Source organism: Myxocyprinus asiaticus, chromosome 41 (assembly GCF_019703515.2).
Source record: "Myxocyprinus asiaticus isolate MX2 ecotype Aquarium Trade chromosome 41, UBuf_Myxa_2, whole genome shotgun sequence".
Lineage (NCBI taxonomy): Eukaryota > Metazoa > Chordata > Actinopteri > Cypriniformes > Catostomidae > Myxocyprinus > Myxocyprinus asiaticus.
This window is the reverse complement of record NC_059384.1, coordinates 3,413,765-3,431,451: the sequence shown is the minus strand read 5'-3', so window position 1 is coordinate 3,431,451 and position 17,687 is coordinate 3,413,765. Positions and strand designations below refer to the sequence as shown.

At 36.4% G+C, this 17,687-nt stretch overlaps 2 protein-coding genes across 4 annotated transcripts in view; both read right to left on the bottom strand.

Moving 5' to 3' along the window:
• Positions 1–1,778, bottom strand: part of LOC127432140 (uncharacterized) — a 94,370-nt gene extending 92,592 nt beyond the window's left edge. For 2 of the 3 annotated variants that reach the window (XM_051682979.1, XM_051682980.1), the window contains exon 1: positions 780–1,777. In XM_051682979.1, the coding sequence (XP_051538939.1) occupies positions 780–911 (132 nt within the window). In that variant the 5' untranslated portion in view covers positions 912–1,777. Of the gene's footprint in view, positions 1–779 lie in introns of all 3 variants that reach the window. The other variant, XM_051682978.1, reaches the window with a different exon arrangement.
• A 1,400-nt stretch (positions 1,779–3,178) lies between these two features.
• mfsd1l (major facilitator superfamily domain containing 1-like) lies at positions 3,179–13,768 on the bottom strand. The gene is made up of 13 exons (XM_051683001.1): positions 13,597–13,768; positions 12,887–12,987; positions 10,794–10,915; positions 10,635–10,690; positions 10,396–10,539; positions 9,956–10,114; positions 9,748–9,863; positions 8,206–8,306; positions 7,986–8,097; positions 7,510–7,647; positions 4,388–4,527; positions 4,193–4,304; positions 3,179–3,983 (listed from the first exon to the last, which is right to left on the bottom strand). Exons 1-13 carry the CDS (start codon positions 13,616–13,618, stop codon positions 3,846–3,848), a joined length of 1,461 nt encoding a protein of 486 aa, XP_051538961.1. The 5' UTR covers positions 13,619–13,768; the 3' UTR covers positions 3,179–3,845.
• Positions 13,769–17,687: the final 3,919 nt, after the last annotated feature.

The following is a 17,687-nucleotide window of genomic DNA, read 5'->3' as shown; positions in this document are numbered from 1 at the left end:
AGGTAGCTAGATGCATGTACACTTAACTCAGATTAGTTTTAGTTATTAACACTTAAAATCTTAAGTCTATGGATTTTTAAGAAAAATAAGTTATTTTGAGTTACGAGCAATGTCAAGTAATGTGTAATTAAGGCAACTTGATTTTTAGGGTTTACACCCCAAATTTAGACCACATGTTAACAACTTAACCTAATGCACAATTTATTACTACTAGTTACTAACTAGTCATTTATCTGACACTATCATCAAACTGCAGCATTAATTGCTAATTAGTAATAAAGCTGACACTATTATCCAAAGCTACTTAAGAGTAAACTTACTACAAGTTCAGAACTACTGGACTAATAACTACTAAACCTGTGGCCTACCTGTACAAGCACCATGGTACAGTGATGATTTCAGATAGTAATACTGTAGTACTTTGACAGTGTGAATTCAGGAAAGAATGAGCCATTTTGAGAGTCATCTAAATGTCAAAATGTACCAGATATTTACATGGCACTCCAGGATACTTTAAAGAATATCATGGATAAAAAAAACAGCATGGCATTGCCAGACTGGCATGTCCAAAATCATGGTAATATCATGGTATTTCTTGTATGCTGACATAAAATGAAATAGCAGCAGTCTACCTAGAGTCTAGACAGACCAATGTGCAACACGCCAACATGGTTCTGCCGAGGTAAATGTACAAAAATACCGCGGTATTACCATGTTACCTCACTATTAGTGTATTTGTGAAGCGTTTTGGTACTTCTTAATCATTTTAGCGACATTACCTGTGTGACGTCTTCATCTGTGAGCAGGTGTGCGTCTCGCGCTTTAAAGCAGTTCTGGCATTTACTCTTGTTGAAAATATTTGCCTGGAATTTGCGGCAGGCGTTATCTTTCGCAGACATACTCTGTGCCATGAGTGCGTCTCAGTCCGTGATCCGTTTTCCCGTTATTTTAAAAACTGCGCAATAATTCCACCGGAGAGTCCTCCCCCGCGTGCTGCAGTCCGACCTCCGGTTCGCCTCATCACAAACTCGGAGAAATACTTATTTACACCAATACTAACAGGACCCACTCGTAGGGTAAGATACTAAGTATAATAATAATAATAATTATTATTATTATTATTGTTATTAATTTATCACCAAAAGTGCTTACACATTATTCTCCAGCTTTGATAATTATACATAATTAATTTAAATTTATTTTTCAAGAATTAATTTGCCACAACTCCAGTGTAAATAAGAGCACAGCCCGGACTGTCCATCCCCGTGTGTTATCGGCTGACGGTCCGAGCTCTCCTAGATTGAGTTCTGTGGAGGGGCTTCAGTTCGTGCGCGTCCCCGCTCCCCCGCAGGCACACGGACGCGCGCTGATGCGTTACAGTACGAGTTCCAGGATAATATGGCAAACTTATAAAAAACACGCAAAGTAAACAGCGCTAAAGAGAAGCTGTTTACTTTATACTAGCTCACGGCTTCCGGTGAACCTTTGAGCGATGCGTGACGACAGGAATCCTTAAACTCCATGATGTGATTTAATGTGGCTTTTCTTGACGGTTTCCAGCCTAAATGCGGATTTTTGCACGTCTGGGTCCGTTTCCCACGGTCACAGCTGATCACACGGGTCCGTGTGGGCTCACAAACACACATTAATACACATTACACACACGGAGGAATGAAGAAGGCGGGGCACGCTATGACTGACACGAACTATAACCAATCAGAGGAATTAGCCACGCCCACATGAGTGGTCAGAGTCCAATCAGAACAGCGATTTGTTTTGAGAATCAACAAAAATCAAGGTAGGTGGACAGTGCACGGTGTAAACTGAACTTTTTCAAACTAAAAGGCAGCTTGTATACTTATTTTAATAGTGTATATAATTATTTTTTTACCTAGTTATAATAACACATAATCGACAACACGAAATAAATCATGCGTTATGATCATGCATAACTATCTTTGTAACGCCCCCAGATGGTGACCAATCCCACCTGAGCGGCTCTCTAGCACCCCGTTGAGGTTTTAATGCTCAATATTTTTATCAATATAAAATATATATTTTATAAATATATCCCTCTTCAATCCAGTGTTTATCATTTAATATATATTTATATACACACAAAAATATAATATATACCAATAATGGATAAATATATTAAATATAAAACATATTTTACAATTTAAATATTATGAAAATATATTTTAATATTTAAAAACAAGAATATGTCTAATATTAAAGATATACAATACATTATTTGTGATTATTCTAAAATCTTTTTTGTACAAATAATAACTGTACACTTGTAAATGTAAAATATATATTTTAGAAATATATCCCTCTTCAATCCAATATTTATCATTTGTTATTATATATTATAAAATATACGAAAAACACTAAAATATATAATATCTAAAAATAAATGATAAATAAATAATAAATATAAAATATATTTTGCAATTGAAATATTATGAAAATATATTTCAATATTTTAAAATAAGAATATGTTTAATATTAAAGGTATACAATACATTATTTGTGATTATTAAAAAAATTGTACAGAAAATAACTACACTTAATATAAAATATATATTTTATAAATATATCCCTCTTCAATCCAATATTTATCATTTATTATTATATATGAAAAACATTAAAAATTATAATTGTTAAAAATTATTGATAAATATACAAGATATTTTACCATTTAAATATTATGAAAATATATTTAAATATTTCAAAATATGTTTAATATTAAAGGTATACAAAATATTATGTTTGACTATTTTAAAATATGTTTTGTTATTTGTACAAAAAATAACTCTATGCTTAAAATACATTATATATTTTATAAATATATCCCTCTTCAATCCATTATTATCATTATAATAGATGATAAAATATACAAAAAACAAACAATTATATTATATAAAAATAATGATATTATATATATATATATATATATATATATATATATATATATATATATATATTACAATTAAAAAATTATGAAAATATATTTAAATATTTCAAAATAAGAAATGTTAAATATTTAAGATATATAATATCTTTAAAAAAATATTATGTGTGATTATTTTAAAATCTTTTTTTATTATTTTTACAAATTATAACTGTACACTGAAGATCTTAAAAAAAATAAAAAAAATAAAAAAATAAAACATTTGGTGGCACAAGCTTTATTTTTGTTTCATAAAATACCCTGATTGCAAAATGCACATTATTAATTCATTTTATAAGCAATTTCTTGTAATACAATGTCAGTCAATACATGAATTTGACTCATATCATCTTCTGCTAACCTTTTCCCCTGATGTTTTCAAAATGGCTTTACATGGTAATCAAAGAGACAAAACTCTCTCAAATTAGTAAACAGGTGACATTATTGACCAGCTTATGTAAAATGATGTATCCAGTGGCGGTTTGATCATTGTCATTGTTCTTTGTCATGAAACAATGGACCAGTCCTTTTTGCCATTTCCATACCAGCTTAGTCTATACCTTCCTTAATCAATTCCACAATAAAAAAGAAAATATAACTGACCCGTCTATTTTATGGAAAAAAATAAAAATACAATAAAAAATAAAACAACGCTAAAATTTGGCAGTCAAGAGTTGAGTTTAAGGATTGTCCTGACCCATAAGAAAATCTTCAGAGCAGTGTACCTGAAGTCTTTATGTTTATGTTAGTGTTAATACTGAACACTGTATGACACTCCTTTGAAAGCATGTGTGTTTTCCCTTTAGCAACCGTCCAGTGTCCCAGAATCAGATCAAAGAGAGGACAGAAAATAGCAAATACACAACAGTTAAGAGTGTAAGTGATTCCTTCAGCTCCTGTTGATAGAGGGAACATCATTTATCTCCTCTGTCTCTTCTCTCTCTTTGTTTATCAGCGGATCTCTGTCTGCTTGAGTGGCGGTGTTCTGAACAGCTGACTTCTTAGTCGTCTTATTGAGAGTGCTCCCCTATTAACAAACACAAATCAATGCATTTAAATTTGAATCATTCGTAAACTGAATGTCTTAAAGGAACAGTTCCAAATTAGTTGAAAATCGATGTGAAGTGTCACTCAAACCTCCTCGCAGTTCTCGTCCGTTCATACTGTTGCTATGGATACCTGAGGTTACCCATCTATCATGAGTGATTCAAAAAGAAGTGGGTGAATGTGTGTTACCTGTCTGTAGTCAATGATGTTGAGTATGCCAGACGTGATAATACAGCTGATGGTATTAGCCAGCATGAAGATCATCATATATTGCCATCTCCACAGCGGGATCTTCACGTCACTGTACAACACACACACAAAACACATTAGCACACACACGTCACATGAAACGTGCATACTGTAAATGTTTGTCGTAAACGTCACCTAGACTTGGTGCCCAGTATCTGTCCCACCACCAGGTTGGAAATGCCGATGCCAATCATCTGTATTGATGTGGCCAAACCCATTGCTGTGCCCAGTGTGGCTTGTGGCACCACCAGAGGAATCGAGGGCCACATACTCGCCTGGAGTGCACACAAACACAACAGAAATCAAATGAAGAGCAGATTCAGACAAATGAATGAGACATTTAATAACTTTATTAATAGTGTAATGATGCATTTAATCACAAAAATAAATAGTGAACACCTCAACCTAGTGCTGCCACAATTATGAAAATTGGTTGACAATTAATTATCATACAAATATTTGCGATTATGTCAATTAACTGTAATACTTCTTAAAGTGTATGTGTGCTTACAGAAGTAATTTATTCATATTTATATGGAATCATATAATAAATCAGGGATATATTATTTTCTTAAAGGCTTTAACAATTTTGACTAATTAGACATAAATAAATAAATTAGTCATAAATAATCAAATAAATATTTTAATTATTAAAATATTTCCAGATAATAATTATGTCTCTCTTTTTAATTTTGGTCAACTTTACACTTACACTGTTGTTTTTGGAACCCAGCCAACCTGAACATTATATTATATTTTATTAAATTATATGATATTTTATTAAATTATATTATATAATATTTTATTAAATTATATTATATTACATTATATTATATTTTATTAAATTATATTTTATTAAACTATATTATATTATATTTTATTAAATTATATTATATTACATTATATTTTATTAAATTATATTATATTACATTATATTATATTTTATTATATTATATTATATTATATTATATTAAATTATATGATATTATATTTTATTAAATTATATTTTATATTATTATATTATATTATATTTTATTAAATTATATTATATTTTATTATATTATATTATATATGATATGACATTATATTTTATTAAACTATATTATATTATATTTTATTAAATTATATTATATATTTTATTAAATTATATTCTATTATAATGTATTATATTATATTCTATCATATTATATTCTATTATATTATATTACATTATATTTTATTAAATTATATTATATTAAAATTATATTACATTACATTATATTTTATTAAATTATATTATATTAGACAGATGGCTCTTAACACATCTGCACTGCTCTTACACTTTAGTTTAGAACGGCACGAACACAAGTGGAGTGATACACACAGTGAAGCGTCCGAGTGCTGATGGTGTGAGACCATCAGTGCTCATGGAACATCTCTCGTCCAATCAGATTCGAGGACCGGAACTAACTGTTGTATATTATATTCTATTATATACAGTTGTGCTCAAAAGTTTGCATACCCTGGCAGAAATTGTGAAATTTTGGCACTGATTTTGAAAATATGACTGATCATGCAAAAAAACTGTCTTTTATTTAAGGATAGTGATCATATGAAGCCATTTATTACCACATAGTTGTTTGGCTCCTTTTTAAATCATAATGATAACAGAAATCACCCAAATGGCCCTGATCAAAAGTTTACATATCCTTGAATGTTTGGCCTTGTTACAGACACACAAGGTGACACACACAGGTTTAAATGGCAATTAAAGGTTAATTTCCCACACCTGTGGCTTTTTAAATTGCAATTAGTGTCTGTGTATAAATAGTCAATGAGTTTGTTAGCTCTCACGTGGATGCACTGAGCAGGCTAGATACTGAGCCATGGGGAGCAGAAAAGACCTGTCAAAAGACCTGCGTAACAAGGTAATGGAACTTTATAAAGATGGAAAAGGATATAAAAAGATATCCAAAGCCTTGAAAATGCCAGTCAGTACTGTTCAATCACTTATTAAGAAGTGGAAAATTCAGGGATCTCTTGATACCAAGCCAAGGTCAGGTAGACCAAGAAAGATTTCAGCCACAACTGCCAGAAGAATTGTTCGGGATACAAAGAAAAACCCACAGGTAACCTCAGGAGAAATACAGGCTGCTCTGGAAAAAGATGGTGTGGTTGTTTCAAGGAGCACAATACGATGATACTTGAACAAAAATGAGCTGCATGGTCGAGTTGCCAAAAAGAAACCTTTACTGCGCCAATGCCACAAAAAAGCCCGGTTACAATATGCCAGACAACACCTTGACACGCCTCACAGCTTCTGGCACACTGTAATTTGGAGTGATGAGACCAAAATAGAGCTTTATGGTCACAACCATAAGTGCTATGTTTGGAGAGGGGTCAACAAGGCCTATAGTGAAAAGAATACCATCCCCACTGTGAAGCATGGTGGTGCTCACTGATGTTTTGGGGGTGTGTGAGCTCTAAAGGCATGGGGAATCTTGTGAAAATTGATGGCAAGATGAATGCAGCATGTTATCAGAAAATACTGGCAGACAATTTGCATTCTTCTGCACGAAAGCTGCACATGGGACGCTCTTGGACTTTCCAGCACGACAATGACCCTAAGCACAAGGCCAAGTTGACCCTCCAGTGGTTACAGCAGAAAAAGGTGAAGGTTCTGGAGTGGACATCACAGTCTCCTGACCTTAATATCATCGAGCCACTCTGGGAAGATCTCAAACGTGCGGTTCATGCAAGGCGACCAAAGACTTTAGAGGCATTTTGCCAAGACGAATGGGCAGCTATACCACCTGCAAGAATTTGGGGCCTCATCGACAACTATTACAAAAGACTGCACGCTGTCATTGATGCTAAAGGGGGCAATACCCAGTATTAAGAACTAAGGGTATGCAGACTTTTGAACACAACTGTATGATGCAATGGCAAAATGTTTCTGTCCTAAATTCTTCACATTCACACGTTATTTAAGGCTCTCCCAGTAACCCAACAAGCCCATATTTTGCATGAAAGACAACCTGCAGTTATCACAAATAATCACGGTGTGATCAAATAATAGGCCATTATGTAATAATCGTGACAGGCCTCAACCAATCACTATCTTTCTTATGTTAGAATTTCAAAATTGGATTCAGTGTTTGGAATGTGAAATACCTAAACTTTTTTTGCGAATTTAACCATTTTACAAGTAATTTTATGTATGAAACTGTTTAGTTGGCATGTGTATTGTCTGGCGTTTGTGTGTGTGTGACACTCACAGCAGCAAATGAATAAGTGATGCCAAGCCAGATGGTTGATACGAGAGGAGGGACGAATGTAAAAGCCAGGAGTCCAAACACAGGAAGTGTCAACACCGCACACAACACCGCAAACACACCACGCAACCCCACGTGGTCCTACATGACAGATATAAAAACAATTAATGTTAAAATAATGATTGAAAATACCATAATACCATAGTACGTTTACATATAGCATGCTGTTGAGTGATTTCTATTCATTTACCATGTTACTGGAAAAGGCAATTCAAAGAATAGCACTGTATTACTATGATATATATGTCTACTGTATTATAAATGTCTATAAACATTGTAATACTATGGTAACATTTTCAAAACCTAACGAACTGCCTACATAGAAAGCATTTTTGGGCATCGTTGGTGAGGTTTGAAGTATCTGTGTGGTTGTGAGTTTAGTGTGATATGTAAAAGACACTCGGTAGATGTTGACTTACAATGAGGATGCCGACAGCAGCGGACAGCACCAATGAACTGTCATAAACAGCACCTGCAATGTACGCCGCCTCTTTCTGACTGTACCCGCTGTATTTATCCTGGATAAACTTACTAAAAACACATACAGACACATTTAAACACTCGCATGTGACAAATAAATCCATTTTCAATCAGAACGCTCCAGGGAAGTATCTGGATTGACAGCGTTTGTGACTGTACCTGGCATCAGCGATGAAGGGGAAGATCCCATTATAGAAGAACATGATAGTGAGAACCAGCAGCCAGTATCTGAGAGACAGATGCTTCACATCCTGAATTCTCTACACAAACAAAACACAGAATCAATCTCAACTGACTTTAAAAGTAGTCCATTCGACTTGTGCACTATATTCCAAGTCTTCTGAAGACATACGATGACTGAAATTTGAAGCGTTACTCACAGATGTATCATCACCTCCACCTAAAATCACATCTATATCCATATGATTAAGTGGCGCTAAAGCAGCATTTGTTATTATGTGTGAAGTAACATTCCATTTTAGAATTTTGAATGTAAAAGCAGACTAGATGTGAGCTTGATGCGAAGATTTATTAGTGAATATTAGTTAATATTATGACTTAGATTTGGGTCTGTTCCTCACAGAAAGCTATCGTATGGCTTCAGAAGACTTGGAATATAATGCACGAGTCATATGGACCACTTTTATGATACTTTTATTGTGCTTTTTTGGTGTTTTTTGTCCTTTTAGGAGCTATAAGCTGTTGTTGTACATACCATTTTTGAGTTTTCATGCAAACGCAGACTAAATCCGAGCTAGATGCAAAGATTTATTAGTGAATATTTGTAAATAATGACTCAGATTTGGATCTGTTCCTCACAGAGAGCTAACATATGGCTTCAGAAGACTTGGAATATAGCGCATGATACATTTATGGTGCTTTTTTTAGTGTTTTTTGTTCTTTTTGGAGACGCTAAGATTTTCTAGTGAATATTTTTGAAAAATTACTTACATTTGGGTCTGTTCCAAACAGAAAGCTATCGTATGACTTCAGATGACTTGGAATATAGAACATGAGTTGTATGAACCACTTTTATGATACTTCTATGGTGCTCTTTTGGTGTTTTTTGTGCTTTTAGGAGCTATAAAATGTCATTGTACATGCCTTTTTTATTTTAGATGTAAATGTAGACTAGATGTGAGCTAGACATGAAGATTTATTAATGAATATTGGTCAATATTTGGGTCTGTTCCTCACATAAAGCTAACGTATGGCTTCAGAAGACTTGGAATATAGCGCATGAGTCATATGGACCAATTTTATGATACTTTTATTGAGCTTTTTTGTCCTTTTAGGAGCTATAAACTCGTTGTGCATACCATTATTTAATTTTGTATGTAAATGCGTGCTAACAGCAAAGATTTATTAGTTAATATTAAATATAGCGCATAAGTCATATGGCCCACTTTTATGATACTTTTATGGTGCTTTTTTGTATTTGTGTGTGTTTTGCAATTATTGAAGTTATAGACTGTCTTGTATGGCAAGACCTGTTTAAAAATTCCTCCAAAATGTCTTCTTTTTTGTTCCACTGAAGAAATTCATATGGGTTTGGAATTAAATGATGAGAGAATTTTCATTTTTTTTTAGTGAACTCTCCCTTTAAATATATCAGTTTTCATCCAGAAAGTGGGATTCATCTCTTTTCACATTCTCTCATCTATTTGGGCATCTTTCCCTCATGCTCTCTTCCTGTCTCACCACTTTTCGTGATTCCTCCTGTATGACTCCATCCAATCCCAGTTGCTTCATGCCCATCTTATCCAGAACACTGACGGTTATAGCCGACAGGAAGCCAAGAACACACAGGAACGTGCCTGTACACATAGGCCGTAAAACATTTTTGCCTTCCATGACATCAAATCTATAGTCTAGTTGTGTTTGTGTGTTGATGTGTGATGTATCTGACCTCCCCACAGCGTCCACTGCATCCCATACAGAGACTCAAACCTCTGTGTAAAGAAAAAGTTCAGAACTGAGCCCAAGCGGGAGAACGCCAGCGTCAGTCCAAACGCAAGCGCCAGCTCCTTTCCTCGGAACCAGAATGCTGTGATGCGATTCTGTACAACTGACAAAGACACAGAGAGAGGCACTTGAAATACAACTTTATCATAATTTCAGAAATGTGTTTCTTATATTTGCTAATGCTTTGGCGAAGTCAACCCTTGTTTATCAAGCCAAAGTCTCTTTGTGTGAGATGTGTGGGGTTTTTTGTGTTTATTTTTTAACTTGCACTACGCCATGCTGAAGTAATGCTTGCAATCAGTGCCAAGCCAATGGAAATGTATTCACCAAGTGTGGAATTTGGAAACTAAATATCGGCAAGTTAGTTATCATTTGATGTCATACTGGTGAGGGATCCGTTTCCGGAGCCGAACAGTAGTCGTCCGGTCAGCATGAGGGGTAACAGGTACGTCGTGCCCTTAAAATGAGATCCCAACGCAAAGATAGCCGACCCCAATACAGTCAGGAATGAGAAGAGGAACACGCCAACTACATGAGGGAAAATACAAAGACATCATTTTAATTTCTCACAGACCGCATATAATGAACATAGAAATGAAATAATTACAATCATTCGAACTTACAGCGGTTTCCCAACTTATCAATGAGGAATCCTGCCATGATCACCACTACAGCATTCCTGAGAAGGTAAACATTGTTATAAAGATGATAAATGGGGCGATGTTTATAAAGGTGATATAGTAATTCAATTCTGGTTGGGTGAGAGTGTATGTGTGTCTTACGTCCAGGCATAAATGGCGTAGAGCAGATTATACTCCTGCGGCGTCATTCCCAAACCCTCCACACACGTCCCGGTGTCATTACCAGTGCTGTTACTCACCGTCCCGTTTGGACATGTCAGATTCTGGGAGAAATAACATAGTCACACAAACACTGTCTTTTCATTCAGTGCTTCACTTTATTAACCTATTTCTTAAACCAGAGAGGTGTATGTTATGTTCAATACATGCCTTATTTGAACTCTGAAGGAGTTTTGGGTTCTGAGAGTTACTTTATGTTTCTATAGTACTATAAACTTATTACAGAGCCCTTTAGAGGAAAGGGCAGGAACTTTTTCTGCAATAGTTTTGCATGCCCTGAACCAAAACCATGAATTCTGCACACACACACAAAAAAAAAAAACGATGGTTACTATGGTCTACAATATATAGTAAAACAACGCAAAACCATGTTAAAAAAAAAAACACAAAAACAAAACATGGAACTATCATAGTTATACTGTAGCAAAGCCATGGTTTACTACAGTAACCACAGTTAAACTATGGTATTTGTATAGTAAAACCATAATAACTACAAAACTATGCTGTGGCACCTATTGTATCCATTAGTATTATTATTATTCTTCCTCCCCAATGGGAGATTATGGCAGCCCATAGAACTGTACAAAGGAAAATGATGAAATTTGGCACACTGATAGGGGTGGTCAAGAACCAACCCCATACCAAATTTGGGGTCTCTAGGACACACTCTATAGCGCCACCACCAGTTCAAAAATTAACTTTTCTTTTGCTCATATCTTTTGAACCAGTTGTCTATTTGTCCTAGAAACACTAGCACAATTCAAACTTAGTCCGATTTGCCCAGACAATGTCTCAAAATAATCTCCAGAGCAAGCCACACAGAAATTACAATACAACATTTTGATTTTCGACCACTGTTTCATATTTACGCCATTGTGAAGTTAACGAGGTGGGTGTGAAAATGGATTTGAGGCTGTATCTCGGCAACACTTTGTCCTATCGAAACGAAACTTGGTATGCTTCATCAGGACCATGATCTGACAGTACATGCAAAGTTTGGAGACAGCGCCACCTATGGTTAAGGAAATGTGGAATATGGCTATTTTTGCCTGTAACTTTTGAACAGCATGTCCAAAAATCATGAGCTTGGTGTTTATGGATTCCTCGGGCCATGAGGATTGAAACGATAATTTTTCCCATACCGGCCATACTGCCACTACACCATTCTGAATTTTATTAAAAAGCGATATATCTTTTGAATGTATTGTCGGATTTAAAAAAAAATTGGTATGCTTTATCGACATCATGTCCTGAGTATACCTGAGCAGTCTGTGAGTTGGACGCCACCAAAGGATGGTTTTAAAAATTGTACTTTGGTTGACCTTTGAGTCTTCATGTTTTGTGTACTATAATATAAGCCTTACTTCACTGTTTAATCCCTGCTTCAATTCAAACCACTATGATGTACCAAAATGTTTTTCTCAGCAACAGTTTTGTCCTTTTAATTTTGAATGCCAATACGAAGCTGACTGTGGTGACCACTGCGCTTAGGTGTGCTGATTCACAGCGTGTCCCTTTGGCGGCTGTTTACCTTGTGGCAGTGTGGTGCAGTGGATTGTGTGCTGAACTGTGGAATGGAAAAGCATCGGTTCGATCCAGTCATGGGGCCACATGTGAAGTAGCGTGGGGTTACTTTGTATGTCATATACATGCAATGTGTTGTGCTTACTATGGTGCAATTTGGTTACTGTAGTAAAACCACTGTAAATATATTGTGAGGGAACGCAAACTATTTCAGAAAAAGAAATCCCACCCTGTCCTCTAAGGGGCTCCGTAACTTTTTTATACCAAAATATCAAGGGAAATTTGATTCCACATGATATGACCATTTTATGACCACTTCTAAGCAGCTTTATTTTTATTTGTTTTGCAATGCAAAACATACAATTTACAAACAAATAGCAATAAACTAAATATTCCAAGAGGGTTACAAAAAAAAAAACTTTAAAGTTGCTTAAACTGACTGAAACACAGATAGTGATGTCACATGTTGAGGTCAGAGGTCAAAGGCTCACCCCCTGAAACTGTTCCTGTAGGACACTAGGGATGTCAAAGCAGAAATAAGAGCCGAATGTCAGCATACAGTTAAAAAACAGAACCACAAACCGGTAGTAGGCTGCAAACACAAAGATACACAGATACACAGACAAAAAGAAAAGTTAGTAATCATGTGTCAAGTTACATCTTGTCAACAAAGAAAACAACGACTATGAATCTCGTATGAACTGGCAGTGCTGGGTAGTAACGGATTACATGTAATCTGGGTTATGTAACCAGACTACAAAATCAAGTACTTGTAATCTGATTAAATTACATTTTGAAATCTCATAATCGGACTAAAGTTATTTTTTTATAGATTAGGCCTACATGATTACATATTAACAAGGCAACGCAGCAAATTGTTAATAATTTATTGATAACTTTCATATCGATATCATCCCATTCTTGATAAATTGATGATTGAAAGTAATCTGAAAGTAATCTGATTAGATTACCAAAAAAATTTAATCTATGAGATTACATTACTGACTGCATTTTTTTGTCATGTAATTTGTAATGAGTACCTGATTACAAGTAATCCGCTCATCACTGTGAACTGCTATGTTTATTGTTTTCTAGTTCATGAAATTAAGATGTTCAACGTTAAAACTACTCGCAGCTGCCTCTGTTTACAAACTGGAATTCATAAACATCCTAAAACATTAAAATTAAATGATGAATTTACCTTTTTCCGCTGCTTCTGCCATCTCAACTCCAAATAAATCTCCGTAGTCTTCTCATTTACCGACAATCTATTGTTATTTCTGTTTGTTTATCTGACCCAGTCAGGAGTTCTTCACAATCTGCAGCTTTTGCAAGAGTCGCTGATATTTGCTGATCTATAAATCATAACTCAATAATGAAGGCTTCAATCTGTTGGAAGAGTCGATCCAGACCTTCTACTTATTGACAGTCCTCCGCATTGAGCGTTACGTCACAGTCTGGGAGTCATGTGACAGGCGCACGTGACGTTGTTTTTCTCAGCGCTGACACAGCATTTAGCGTTGATTGGGCAATCGTGTCACACTGCTTACATGCTGAGCTGGGAGAAATAATTGCCCTGAATGTTGACCCCTGAATACTGGAAAGGATAATTTGATCATGTTTAATCACGAACAAAACAGTGCAGCTCATTTCAAGGCAAGTTTATGTAGGTTATATAGCAAATCTCGTACACAATGGTCATTCAAAGTGCTTTACATAATAAAACAGCCATTTACAAGTCGAGATGAAATCATTTATGGTCATAATTTAAGATGGATATTTAAAAATAAATGACGAAGGCCTGGTAAAATGTTTCCAATTCAATTTTAATGAGACCTTCATATAACAAAAATAAAAAAGTAAGTCTTAAAATTATAGAGAATCAGAGTCTTCTCAACAGAATCAGCTGGTCGCGTACCAGCACTTCAGGTCACATATATCATTCATATACAACTCACACTGTGCTGACAGGTGGTGTTGTGAGTTATTATTGTGGCAAAAGTGGAACCAAACATGTGCAAGTGCTCACCAGATGTCTCAACATCCATCATATTTAAGTGTTTTTCTTTGTGTGTTTGTTTGTGCACTGCAGACTGAGGAGAAAGATAAAAATTGAGTTGTTGAAGAAGATCAAGTTCTGATATTGATCCCCCAACATGATGATGTCACATAAACAAGACATGAATCAAATGGTCAGTCATTAAACGTCCATGGTACACAACTGTAGCTGTTAGGAATGATTATAGTTTGTCTCCGTAGAGACATTTCATGTTATATATACAACTTTGAAGCTTTGATATACTAATGTTAAATGTTTAATGTTAAATCTTTGTGATCATGTATGCCTTCTGTATTTTAAAGATTTTAGATGTGATATTTGAATGCATGTTATTGGCTTTTGTTACTTTGTGGTCCCAGGTTCTCATTGGTGAAGAGGGGGTGTGGCCTCAGGATCATATTGGTATTATTAATGAGAGGGCGGAGTCTCTGCTCAAGCGTCTGTCTGAGTACTTGACAAAAAATCCTGGGAAAGTTGTCACAATTCTAGTGATCAGCCAGTTCCAACGATACACACACTGTCCCACAAGCTTGCTTTTCTAACACCAGTTCAAAATAATGCTGAATAATGAACCGTCATCTAAAAAGATGCTGCTAGAAGTGCATTTGGGTGTATGTGTGTACAGATCAGGATCTTGGGATGAAGATGATACCAGCTCTTAGCTCTATCAACAGGATTCAGACATGATGACATGAAAACTGTCTGGTGTCTCGTCTTTCCTCAGAGTTTAATGTGGCTTTACCATTTCTTGTTTCTCTGACTGGCAGCTCCTAGTTCACCTCCAGCTCTACTGGAATGTGGCAGTTCACTCCATGTTTGGCTGGCAGGAAGTGAATGATCATGTGATTGGTTTTACCAAAGCTTTATTCAAACGACCTTAAAAGTATTACATACTGTAGAGATCATGCAACATAAAACACGCATGAGACCTAGAACTTCTGGGTCATCATTGGAGGTCATTGTTTTGTTCAGAGTGTTGTGTGGCGATCCTGAGCTGGGCTTCTGTATGGACAGCTCGTGGTCAGGAGGTGTGCATATGGACAGAGATGGCTGTGGCCTCTTTTAGGTGTGGACATTTCAGATACAACAGCTGAACCGCATCAGTTCAGCAATGGACAAAGCATTCGTGAGGAAATGCAAACTTTTGAGGGAACGCAAAATGTATTGCGAAAGAACACAAACTAGCGAGGGAATGCAGACTATTGCGAGGGAACTCAAAACTACTGCGAGGGAATGAAAACTTGCAAGGGAACGCAAAATGTATTGTGAGGGAACGCAAAACTATTGCAAGGGAACTAAAATTTTATTGCGAGGGAACGCAAAACCATTGCACGGGAATGCAAAACCATTGCAAGGGAATGCAAAACCGTTGCATGGGAACGCAAAACCGTTGCAAGGGAACGCAAAACCGTTGCATGGGAACGCAAAACCGTTGCAAGGGAACGCAAAACCATTGCAAGGGAACGCAAAACTATTGCAAGGGAACGCAAAACCATTGCAGCAAAACCATTGCAAGGGAACGCAATACCATTGCAAGGGAACACAAAACCATTGCAAGGGAACGCAAAACCACTGCAAGGGAACACAAAACCGTTGCAAGGGAACGCAAAACCATTGCAAGGGAAAGCAAAACCATTGCAAGGGAACGCAAAACCATTAAACCGTTGCAAGGGAATGCAAAACCATTGCATGGGAACGCAAAACCATTGCATGGGAACGCAAAACCATTGCAAGGGAACGCAAAACCATTGCAAGGGAACGCAAAACCATTGCAGCAAAACCATTGCAAGGGAACGCAAAACCGTTGCATGGGAACGCAAAACCGTTGCATGGGAACGCAAAACCGTTGCAAGGGAACGCAAAACCATTGCAAGGGAACGCAAAACTATTGCAAGGGAACGCAAAACCATTGCAGCAAAACCATTGCAAGGGAACGCAAAACCGTTGCAAGGGAACGCAAAACCGTTGCATGGGAACGCAAAACCATTGCAAGGGAACGCAAAATCGTTGCATGGGAACGCAAAACCGTTGCATGGGAACGCAAAACCGTTGCAAGGGAACACAAAACCATTGCAAGGGAACGCAAAACCACTGCAAGGGAACACAAAACCGTTGCAAGGGAACGCAAAACCATTGCAAGGGAAAGCAAAACCATTGCAAGGGAACGCAAAACCATTAAACCGTTGCAAGGGAATGCAAAACCATTGCATGGGAACGCAAAACCATTGCAAGGGAACGCAAAACCATTGCATGGGAACGCAAAACCATTGCAAGGGAACGCAAAACCATTGCAAGGGAACGCAAAACTATTGCAAGGGAACGCAAAACCATTGCAGCAAAACCATTGCAAGGGAACGCAAAACCGTTGCAAGGGAACGCAAAACCGTTGCATGGGAACGCAAAACCATTGCAAGGGAACGCAAAACCATTGTATGGGAACGCAAAACCATTGCAGCAAAACCATTGCAAGGGAACGCAAAACCGTTGCAAGGGAACGCAAAACCGTTGCAAGGGAACGCAAAACTATTGCAGCAAAACCATTGCAAGGGAACGCAAAACCGTTGCAAGGGAACGCAAAACTATTGCAGCAAAACCATTGCAAGGGAACGCAAAACCGTTGCAAGGGAACGCAAAACTATTGCAAGGGAACGCAAAACCATTGCAAGGGAACGCAAAACTATTGCAAAGGAACGCAAAACTATTGCAAGGGAAAGCAAAACCGTTGCAAGGGAACGCAAAACCATTACAAGGGAACGCAAAACTATTGCAAGGGAACGCAAAACCATTGCAGCGAAACCATTGCAAGGGAACGCAAAATGTATTGCTAGAGAATGCAAAAGATTTTGTGAGGGAATGCAAACTATTGCGAGGGAACACAAAGTTTATTGTGAGGTAAAGCAAATTAGTGAGGGAACGCAAAATTTCCATGAGGGAACAAACTCTTGCAAAGGAACGCAAAATTTATTGCAAGAAGACGCAAAAAGATTTTGTTAGGGAATGCAAAACTATTGCAAGGGAACAAAAACATTTATTGTGAGGGAATGCAGAATATTGTGAAATAACGCAAAACTATTGTGAGGGAATGCAAAATGTATTGCAAGGGAATGCAAAGTTTATTGCGAGGAAATGCAAACTAGCAAGGGAAACGCAAAATTTTTCATGAGGGAACGCAAACTACTGTGAGGGAACACAAATTTCATTTTGTGGGAATGCAAAACTGTTTTAGAAAATAA